Source organism: Haemorhous mexicanus, chromosome 4, assembly GCF_027477595.1.
Source record: "Haemorhous mexicanus isolate bHaeMex1 chromosome 4, bHaeMex1.pri, whole genome shotgun sequence".
NCBI lineage: Eukaryota > Metazoa > Chordata > Aves > Passeriformes > Fringillidae > Haemorhous > Haemorhous mexicanus.
In genome coordinates, this window is record NC_082344.1 from 67654072 (window position 1) to 67665819 (window position 11748).

General features: G+C 45.1%; 1 protein-coding gene across 1 annotated transcript; it reads right to left on the minus strand.

Moving 5' to 3' along the window:
* Nucleotides 1-3169: 3169 nt before the first annotated feature.
* Nucleotides 3170-5189, minus strand: ADRA2C (adrenoceptor alpha 2C). The gene has a single exon (XM_059845252.1). The coding sequence runs from the start codon at nucleotides 5128-5130 to the stop codon at nucleotides 3796-3798; it is 1335 nt and encodes a 444-aa protein (XP_059701235.1). The 5' UTR covers nucleotides 5131-5189; the 3' UTR covers nucleotides 3170-3795.
* Nucleotides 5190-11748: the final 6559 nt, after the last annotated feature.

Here is an 11748-nt window from a genome sequence, read left to right on the forward strand (position 1 = left end):
GACTTTTATCTCAGATCTGCTTGTAAGAAATCACCAGTGCTCTTGCAGCAACACGACTCTTGTGAACAGAGATCGCACAGAACAACAAGGGCCTGATTCTTATTTCAGACAATGATTTAAAGCTGTGATCCTGTCAAATCTCCTATTTATAAGGCCCCTTCCATCTGCCTCAAGCCCTGAAGAGGCTAATTCTGCATTTCTCTCTCACGCAAAACTCCCACAGAGGTGGCTGAGGGACAGCAGCACTGAGTTCCCATCCCAGCTAAGTTACACTGTTTGATATTTCAATACCCAACCAACAACAGCACCGCTCAGAAAATTGAAAAAGAAACATCAACATCTCACTTAAGACTGACAGAAATCTTTCTTCATGGTGAAACGAGCAAATGAAGAGTTAAAGATCAAGTACTTGTTAAAATCGATATGGCTTAGTAGCAATATTTCATTCTTCCACAACAGTAGAGAGTGAGTGTTTCAACCAGTTTATCATATCTGATCAAAGAAACAACTCAGGACATTTCACACATATCTTCTCCCCTTTTCTTAAGCAAAAGCTGCATAGACTGTTTTTCTCCGGTAGACACTATAAGCCAGCTTACAGTTGAAGCACAACCACATTGTGAGTAGCAGAGCTGAAAACTTTTTATGGAAAGTTAACACCACGCAATATGTTACAAATTCCAGTCCTCAGCTATCACAAGTAATAAGATACCACTGTATTTAAAAAAAGTAAATCAGCCCCATTTTACTTGAAGCATATTCTGTAGTTACATTAAAAGCAATTTTTATAGAAATCATCTGTATTGACTAATTTAGAGGGAAATGCACTTAAAAGGGGTGTAAACTGCACATCTTTGTTAATGAATATTACTTTTTATTTAGCTCAGAAGAAATAAGACCCTCTTGAGGCATTGAATCAGATGAGTAACTGTGATGAGAAAAATTAAAACCATAGAAATACCCTGGTTTTAACCATGTTGCTGCTCATAGATATTCAGTATCTGCATCAATCCCTTTAAAATGTTTGGAAGTGAAAAAAAAAAAAAAATAGAAGCATTATTTCTTTAATGACCATTTCTTTATAATGACAATAGAATATTTTTACTGCAAAGAACTTACTTTTAAGGCACATCAGTCATTTCAGATATATTTTATGCCCACTAAAATCTGTCAGAATTTCATTTCCATAGACTACTTGAATTCTACAAGGAAAACAGAGGGGAAAGGACTGTGTTTGCAGGTCACAGAGCTCATTTCAGAAGCAGTGCAACAGTGAAACAAACCGCTGTGAGTCTGCAGACTGGGAAACCCCTCTGAGGGAGCATTAAGTGACAAAAGCAGACCTTCATTTGGCAGGAATGGGTACCTCTAATGAAGCTGTCCCGGAGCTCAGAGGTAGTAGCCAGGTACCATATGTTGCTTTGGTTGCTCTGGTGGTTATATAGTTTATTCAGAGTAAACAAACCTGAACATTTTAGCTACATTGTTACATAGAATAATAAGAGCTAGTTTCAGCTCTTCTTGACTTAACTTTAAAAAGAACTCTCAATTTTGCCAAAGAGAAATGGCTTGTAATTTTCTCCTCTCGGTTTTTATTTCTCCTTCATCTGTCTCAGGTATGCATTTGTACCAAACCATTTGGTATTTAAACAAAGCTCAAATCTTTTTACACTCTGAGCCTTATTTCAAGAAAGCCTCCAGTAAGTTACAGATTTAAGACTTTGAAAATATCTCAGTTGTTTACTTAGCAAAATCCAGCAAACTTCTAATGCATTTGATGCAATCATCTAATCCCTACTTCAGCAGAACTCCCACTTGAATTTGAGTTAAACTGTCCATTGAAGGAACAACCAGAACCTCAGCCACTGACAGTCTCCTTTGCTAGGTTTAAGTGAACCAAATTCTTATTATGAAACACTGGTGAAACAAAGTGACTGCTCTATCCTTTTTCCTTTTGCTACAGAGAATTCACAAGAAGAGGCTATAGACACCGTTCAGACAGAACACAGGGACTAAGGAAGGGGATATCTGATGATTCCTCACTCTAGATTCTATTCAGCTGTTTTAAGAAGTCTGTTATATGGGATTAGATTTCACTCTTTCTTTTTTTTTCCCCAAGAACTGTTTGCTGTGGAAAGGTGCATTTGAGGCAGATGCCAAATCGTGCTGCCTATGGAAGGAGTGATAAGCACAGAAAGGAGGAGTATTTGCTCCACGAACAGCATACACACCTTGCAGCAGCACAGCTGAAGAAGGGATGCAAATGCTCAGCTAACTCTTCCATTTGGTATGCATTCAGTGATGAATGTACAGACACCAGTCCCTGTCTCTCATTTTCTTCATTGCAGTTTATGACATTTTATAAACCCATGGGAAATATAGTTTGCTTTAATAACTTTTCAAACTATTCTCCCCTCTTCTGCCTCTCCTCCCAAGAAAATCCTCTAAAATCATAAACTAGAAATGCAAACAGAAGAAGGGAAAGCAAGCAACATTAACACCAAAGGTTTGGAACAGCTGCACCTCCTTTTGAGATTTGTTCACATACACCGCTGACAATCTGCAATGTATGCTTCTCATTAAAAAATAAATACAAAGGATTTAGTTGCTCTAAGACTGTAAATATGAAGGATTTATAGACCTTAGTAGTAGGGAGATTGCTCTTCCTCTGAAAAACTGCATATCAGAATGCCTTCAACTGCCTGCCTGAGAATGAGGAGCATGCATCCAGCCCTGAGATTAGCCTTTGAATGGAGACTGAAAAAAGGGGGAGGAAAAATTCCCCTGGGCACATAAAAGTGGAAACTTGGGGTTTTTTTATTTTATCTCAAAAAATGTTAGGCAAGCTCACCAGAATAATTTTTTTTTTTTCACTATCTGCTCCAGGACAGCAAGGTCCTTAGGTCACTGATCTGAGAAGGATGGAGCAGGAATTTACTGCCTGGTGATCCAGCAGGAGGAAATGAGGTCATGGGGTATATGTGTTCTTTTTCATATTTCATGAAAAAATGCAAGACTCCTGGGTTTGTCTCGCTGACTAATCAAAAACTATGGGAAGACAGGCAAAATATTTCCCATCCAGATCTATAGGCAAAGACCCCTCCAAAGGAAAAGAAAACCCCTTGCTTTGTTTGACTTCATCCCTTGAGCAAAATCATGATTCAGAAGGTTTTAACAGTACAAAGGTTTATTTAGAAAAGAGTTTGGATTGTTCTTTAGGGTTTTTTTGGCAAACATTTAAATCCTTTCATAACTCAAAACACTGTCAGTGCCTGGTACTTTGCAGTCTCCTTGCCCACACAAGCAGCAAAAGCCAATTTCTTACTGGGACAAATCCACTATAGGCCCCAGCTGCCCTATTTATATATACTTGAATCTCCACCACCACTGCTACTTAACCCTTTCCTTCTGATGTCTCCTTTTGTTTCCCCACAAGATTTCAGAGCCCATGAAACCTCACTGCCTCCCAAACTCAGTGTCTCAGCCTGTTCTGCTCTGTGGGCTTCCCGTGCCCTCTGTCAGGGTTCAAACACAGTCACTCCCTCTCCCTTCACCCCTCTACACTCCAGCACTGCTCCCCCAGCTCCATGCCACCATTCTGTACTGTGGTGAGTGCCCTCAGCCTCCCCTGACACCATCCCTGTCCCCCAGAGCATCACCCTGCTCCATGGAGGGGGCGAGCCCTCTTCCCGCTCCCTAAGCCCAAGCCCCACGTTCTCTCCCCTCCCTTCTTTTCCAGCACTGAGCCTTCTCTTTTAACTCTACTCCTGCTCGAGGCAAATCCATCCCTCCAGCTCAATGCCGGAAGTTCTTCTTCTTCTTCTTAAAAAGAATGTGTTTAAAGGACCTGCGGAAGTCCTGGTTGAAGATGGTGTAGATGACTGGGTTGAGGGAGCTATTGCAATACCCAATCCAGAAGAAGAACTTGAAGAGAGTCTCGGGGACCTCACATGCCTCCCGGCAAATACCATAGAGGCTGTAGCTGAAGAAAAAAGGGAACCAGCAAACTACAAAGACCCCCATGACCACAGCCAGCACAAAAGTGAAGCGTTTCTCCCGGGCCTGGGCGACTTTCTTACGGCAGATGCTGCTACGCTTCCGGCGGCGGCGATACGAGAAGAACTGCATGGAGCGATTGCTCGCACGGGACAGGCGGCTGCTGGAGTGCTTGGAGGAGTACGAGTAGGAGAAGGACTGGCTCTTGCTTTTGCGGCGATGCTCCTCCCGGCTCCGCCTCCGCCTGCTCTCTGAGGTGCTGCTCTCCTCCAGCTCAATGTCCTCCAGCTCAGAGGCTTTGCGCCAGTGGTGCACCGAATAATGTCCGTTCTCTCCCAGCTGCATCCTCAGGGACGTGCAGCCGCCGGCAGCGCGGCTCAAGCCGTTCTCAGTCTGGGAGGACCCCTCTGGCATCGTACGCTTCTCAGAGAGGGTCCTGGTCCTTAGCTTGGCCACGCGGTAGATGCGGATATAGACCAACACCATGATGAGGCAGGGGGCAAAGAAAGAGCCAATGCAAGAAGAAAGGATGTACCATGTCTCGTCATTGAGCTTGCACTGGGGAAAGACATCTCCTTCAGGGTCCCGGTACACGGAGATCAATGGCGGGAAGGAGATGATGGCTGAAATGAGCCACACGGTGAGGATGATGGCCTTGATCCGCCGCGGTGTCCGTTTGAGGTTGTACTCCACCGCCTGTGTGACCGACCAATACCTGTCGAGGCTGATGGCACACAGGTGGACGATGGACGAGGTACAGAACAGCACGTCCAGCGCCAGGTAAATGTTACACCAAGCCTTGCCGAAGTACCAGTAATTCATAAGCTCGTTGGCTAAGGAGAAAGGCATGACCAGGGTAGCCACCAGGATGTCCGCGCTGGCCAGGGACACCAGAAAGAGGTTCTGGGGGGCTCTCAGCGCCCGGCTGGTGAGCACAGCTATCACCACCAGCACGTTGCCCACGATGGTGAAGACGATGAGGAAGCCCACCACCGCCGCCAGGCTGGCCACGGCCGCCGGCGAGTAGGGGGAGGGCGGCTGCAGGAGGGCCGAGGAGGACGGCGAGGCGGGGGGCAGCGCCAGGGACTCGTTGGGGGAGCCCAGGCTCGTGTTCACCAACAGCAGCAGATCCATGGTGGGTGTGCGGGGCGCCGGCGTCCTAGAAAGCCCGGCGGAGCCCCCGCCCCGCCCCGCCGCCCCGCCGCCGCCGCCCCGCCGCCCTCATCGCGCCCCGCCGCCGGTCCCGCGGCCGCTCCGCCGCCGAGCCGCCCGCGTCCCCCCGCCGCCGCCGCCGCTCCTCAGGGCACGGCCGGGCGGCGCACCCCCGGCGCGGCAGGGAGCGCGGCGGCGCCGCCTCCGCCCGGCCCCCGGCGAGGGGGCAGCGGGGCACGGCTGGCCCCCGCCGCCCGCCCGGTCATGCCCGGCTCCGGGCAGCCCGCGGCTCCGGAGAAGACTCCGCGCGGCCGGCGGGAGTCCCCGGCGGGAGCTGGATCCTCGCAGGGCGCGGGGTCCGAGGCGGCAGCAGCGTCGGCATCAACTCCCATGGAGCGGCTCCCATGGAGCGGCTCCCGGCGGCTCCGTCCCACTCTGGCTCCGCGCTCCCAATCGCGGCGTGCCCCGCGCCGCGCGCATGCTCAGTGCCCGCAGGTGCGGCCGCCGCGCCCGCCCCGGCGGAGCCCCCGGCGGGCGCAGAGCGCCCCGAGCGCCGCCGCCCCGCCCGTCCCGCGCCCCGAGCGCCGCCGAGCCCCGCGGGCGGCCCGACGGGAGACTCCCCGCGGCGGCCCCCGGGAGGAGCGGCCGGCGCGTTGCTGCGGCGCTCACTGCCGCTCGGCGGCCGGACAGGTGTTTCTGCCGGGCGCGGTGCGTCTCGGCGGGGGCGCGGCGGCCGCGGCGGGGGCGGCAGGGGCCGGTGCGGTGGGGGTGTCAGGGGCCGGTGCGAGGAGCGGCGGCGCCGGTTGCGCTCCCGGAGCGCGGCGCCCGGGTGGTCGCTGCCTGCAGCGCCCGCCTCGCGCGCTGGGGGGCGCCCTTGGCCGGCCGGGACCGTCCGGCGGCGGGACGGGAGCCGTGCTCCTGATCCGGGGCTGCTCCTTCATCATCCTCACCCCGGCCCTGACAGCGACCTGCGGCTTTCCTGAGCGCATTGCCAGCCTGGGCAGCTGCCCCGTGCCCCACCCGGACCCAGAAACACGGTGTCCCCAGGGGAGTTGCAGCTTGGTGCGCGTTCACTTCTGGTGCCCCTATTCTTTATAGGGCAAAACTGTGCGTAGTGAAGGCACCTACACGCAAGGCAGCGTCTCTTTCACTGCAAAACTTTTACAATAATAAAATACTTGTAACGATCCACAAGTTGTAACCGAATATCCCGGGCTTTAGGGAGGCAGAAGGGATATTCTGTTTCCAGTAACCTTCGTGCTGCAACCAGCGCTGGCTCCGCTCTGCTCCGTGCATAATTCCGTGGATTGGACTATGAAAGCTTGGAAGTGAATATGCTTAGTACTAATAGGAAGGGAAATTCCTCTGGATATTATGATTCTATTATCCTATTCCTTAAGCAATTTACTCTGAAGGTTTTCTTTTGTTTCGTTGTTTGTTTTTTTTTTTAACCTGAAGTGTAATTTATGAACATGTTGTGACTGCATGTAAAAGAGAAAGGACATGGTGTTGAAACTAAGCTCTGTCAGGTAACAAAGTGTAATTAAAGACTGAAACGTGGAAACAGTAATCACGTTAACAAAGTGTAGTATATGGAACAAAATGAAATTGAAATCAGATGCCCTCTCAAGTCCTTTTTTAACAGACAGCAACCTGAAAAAAGCTTCTAAAAAAGCTTGCAAAGCCCCGAGAAGATTTAAATGAATGGAAGCTGAGGCTTTTAAAGTTCAAACAAGAAGCAAATAGTATGTTTTTGACATGAAACCCGAAAAATCTCTGAAGCAGCCTTCTAATATTTGTGGTCAGTTCCTCATATTTGGCAGTTTCATAATGGTATCTAGAATCTGAGAGGGCAAGGTGCAGGAATCTAAAGTCTAAGCTTTGTTCTGACTGGGATTAGGGTGAAAGAATTTCTGATCTAACTGGTTCAATATCGGTTTAAAATTTAGTAAATACCAGCTACAAAATCACATGAATATTTAGGATTCAGGATATGTCAAAAAAAGGAGAGACATAAAACACAAGATATTCAGAGAGACATAAAACCTCAAGATATTCAGTTAAATTACTAAGGTAATTGCAAAGTCATGAGCAAGGGTATCTTGAAGTTATGTGAACTGGAACTCAAACTTTCAGCTAATAATTTGGGGCTCCAGATAAGAAGAATTGAAGCTTTTCAAAACTTTGCTCATAGCAAAAGGAATGATACAAGCAAATGTCTGAGCAATAATTTGATATTTCTAATGAGAAAATGCCAACTGGGACATAGAAAAAAAATAAGCTGGGAGTAAAATATGCATGTGTTGTTGTGGTTTGTTTAGCACTTAAATTGTACTGTGCTGCTGAAACAATTCAGTGTATAACTCCACCAAAGCCAGGGAAATAACATTTGGGTTTTATGTGTAACTGATATCCAGTTTGCCTAAAGAGCCATATGCCACTCCAGCTCATGTATATAGATGTGAATGGAGCGTGGGCATAGACACAAGAAATCTAGACTCATGAAAATCTGCTTAGTCTGCTGAGAGGCAAAGGTAGGAGCAAGGTGAACAACAGTGAATAAATCAAGTGTAGTTGTGCTTTTGAACTGAAAGTAGGGCTTTTTTTTTTTTTCATAGAAACATGGCAGATTATATAGACACCTTATTTTCTTTTTTCCTTCCAGCCCATTGTATTTTTACATTCATCCTCACCTTTGGCCTCCCTATAGTTATCAGCTCATAACCATTGGCCTTTATTTGAGCTTGTGCCTGGTAGCTGTTAACAAGCTCTCATAAAAAAAAAAAAAAATGCAGTTTAGAGGCTGCATGAGGCACTTCTGGACATTAAACTGGACTTGGCTGAAATTGATACAAGCCCACTCTTGCTGAAGTAATCTAGTAAATATTGTGACATACCCATGCATCTGTACACTGTCACTGCTGCTCTGCTTCTCTCATCCAGCATCTGACTACAAACCTCCTGCCACAGCAGGCTGAGAAGATTCCACAGGAGCAGAAATACTCCTTTTTGGTTTTTCAATCCCATTTTTGGATTCTCAAGTTGGACTGTCCTTTATTTCAATTTGAGCTACCAGATCTCATTGGCAGGAGAGAGCCATGATCTGCACCTGAGTTTAAGTCTTGGGAAATCCCAAAGCTCTCTCTGGGAAACTGACCAGTGCTGCCCTCAACCCAGGGCCAGATTCAGGGACAATTACCAAAGGTGACATCAACCTAGCCCCTAAGGTTGGTGGGAAGATTCCTGCTGAGACCTAAACCTAGACTTCTAGGTTGTTTAAGAATATTTGACTTTAATAATGCTGTCACAATGGCACACTGTGCTTGCACACACATAGATTCAGGACACAAAGGTGTCACTGCTGGTTTGCACTTCCAAACATGTTTTGTTTATGATCTGCGGGCCTGAAAGCTTGTTAGTATTTTCCTCAGTGTATCAGATGGGTTAGTGGGAAAAAACGCCCCCTAAAAACCTCTCTCATTGTATTTTATATCTTAAGACATCAAAATTTTAACCATGCTGTGAAACGTTCTTCTGTGCACTTTTTATAAAATAATTCCTCCATCCACAGAACAGTGTCATCATGTATAGAGGAAATATCTCAGCTTTCTTAATAAAGGGGGTGATGTTTGCTTTTCAGTGGGAACTGGGTTCCTTATTTCCCCCTTGTGACTTTGAAAATGTGTCTCAGATAAACAAAGAGCTTTATAGAACATCCTGATTTACTAAACATCTGGAAGTGTTCTCTAATCTCTCAAACTGAGCTTTACATCTATAGACAAAATTTTACAGTCTTATCAACTGCACAAGAAACTGACTGCTGTCAAAACATTGCCCATGTATATATACTTTCTGAGACAAATTTTGTGTTATAAATCTGCTCAAGATGCCATCAACAAATATAATGAGTTAGCTGAAATCTCTGAGAGTAGTTGAAGAGTTAACCTGCAGTACAAACAATGTGATAGAAAAATGGGTTAAGAGTTGAAGTAGACTGTCCTGGATTTTGAAAGAAAGGAACTAAATATAAAGAAGCAGAAGTTACTTTGGAGGAGAGCTGAGGGCATTCAAAACTTGAATATTTTTACCAAGGGAAAGATTGTAAAATTCTGTGGTGTAAAATGGATATTAACCTGTAAATTCCTCAAAGAAGTCAGGATAAAATTCTAATTTACTTAAAAAGTGTTTCTAAATGCTTGAAGTAGCTATTGTGCTTGAGCTAAAAAAGGTTATTGGTTCAGCTCCCTCATGCAATTTTTCTTCTCTCCTATGTTTGTAACCCTTTTTCATGCACCCAGTAAACATTGTCACTGTGCTGGTAAGGCCATAAAGCAGAAGTCAGATCATGTGGGTCAGCCATATCCTGTCTGGCTGGTTTCTGGTTTTTTGCTCTCATAACAGGATCCCACCAGCCATGACTGTGCTGCAGATTGCCATGGGTTCAGCCCTTTGGAGCCAAACCTGGGGCTCCTGCAGAGGTTTTGGTTTGAGTCTCCCTGTTATTGGAGAATCATGAAAAATAGATCCGTGTCCCCTCTTTTCCTTAATTCAGTTTGTACTGTTTCCATTATCTGTACTCATTTTAAAGGCTTCTTCATTTCTAATTTATGAAGTCAATACTTTAAATAGCCTTCACAGACACCTGTTCTGATAGCTGTGCCATTTGCACGGGATGAGTGGATTATTTTTCTAGGACTCTGCCCTGTATTTGAGGACTCTTACACTTGATTTCACTGGGGTTTTTTAATTATGAAATTCTTCTGCATGGTAATATGTATGGGAAATAGTTTGTTTGTTTTAACTTATATAAAGAATGCATTTGTTTTGCATTTTGGATGGGGTTATGCAAGTTTGTAAAAGCTTCAGCTTTTAAGTAGAGAGAATTCTGTGTAGATAATTTATCATCTGTGGCATTGCCTCTCTCTAATTTATTAATTTTCTGGCCTGTTTGGCACGAGTGTAAGACAGCCCTTTCACAGTGAGATAGATTTTGGCTGCAAACCCTTCTATCTCCTCTGCCTGCATTTATACTGAAATTACCATTTCTACAGGAATGATCCAGTAACAGAAACCATTCCAATGGAGGAATGAGAGTGGTGAGGGAGGGTGGGGGAGAAGAAGGCATAGTCTTTGTCACCAAAGTTCATCCCCTCCCAGCTGCATCTACTTCATGGCACACTTCTGCTTAATTCTTTCACAGAATCACCACCCAAGAGATTTCACAGGGGGTACAACTTGCCACGATACCCCATCATTAAATCCAGTCCCATGCAGTACAGGAGAGGAGGCATCTTCCATCTTGTGCTTTATTCTGTGTTGCCTGGCAGAAGGGAGGTCTTGTCTGCACAGGATCAATTAGAGAAAATGTTTGTCATGTTTCCTGTGTCTGGTTCGAGTGGCAACTTCAGAACAGCAGAGTTGACTGCACTGAAGTCTTTCCATGGAAACAAGAGCAGATTGTGTTATTTCTGCTTCCCATTGAACCATAGGGATATCTCCAAATATCATGCTGTCCATTTAATTTCCTCATATCTGTGCTGCAGTGATTTGAATTGCATGTGTTAATTTAACTTTCTTCATTTTTCAGCAACTGCTTTAATCTCATGAAGATTTGGCTACTACAAAACAAGCATCAAGTTCTATCTTCTTTCATTGGAAAAATAAGGTAGGGGTTTTTTTGGCAGTATTTGGGAGGTGTTCTGTCTCTCTTCAAAATATGGTGAGATTTGTTTTTTCCAGACATTGCTCCTCATTGCATTTTACCTGTATTTTTAAACCATTAGATAATCTATTCTCTTGTCTTTCTTCAGTGCTGCTGTTTCTGCTTTCAGTATCTATCAACAGAGCATCTTTTATCTTTTTTTGGACAATCTTGTGCTGCTTTATCTTCCCTCATATATTTTCTTTTTTCTTTGTTTAATTTTCTGGCCCTAATGTATTCAGTAGGTTTAACCTATCCTTCCTTTTTTTTATGTCACAGCCTCCCATGTGGTATTTCTCTTCCGCTCTTCTTTCCTGGTTTCAGTTAAGAACAATCTCTGCTGCATTAATATAGAATTTACAATTGGCTTCCCATTCTTTTTGCATAATGTCAGATACAGTTTCTGCCATATCAGAAAGCTTAATTGAATGTTACAATTGAAAGTCTTTCTTTATGTATTCATTCTTTATTTTAAAGCTGTTAATCTTTTTCAGATTTTTCATTTTCATGTTGGTTGTGTATAATTGATGTTTGTATGCACTCAGTGTCTGCAAATTTCATCACATACAGAAAAGAGGTACATGATTTCTAGTAATGCTATCAGAGGAGATCCAGCACTTCTTCACTTATTTAATTTTGAGGGAAAAGTGTCCTTCCAAAAAAGGACTGTTCAGTCAAAAGCACTTTTCACTTCTGTCAAGTGAGCCTTGACTGTATTTGTACACTGTATCTGTATCTGTCAAGTCAACATATCATTGATGTCACCCTGCTAGAAAGGACTAGTAAAAGCCTTATCAACAATATTACTCTTTTCCTTAACATATTAATTTGTTCCAGCTTGATATTAAATGGTAGTAATTTTCACACATGCACTTAAAATATTGCCAAGAATGTGGGTA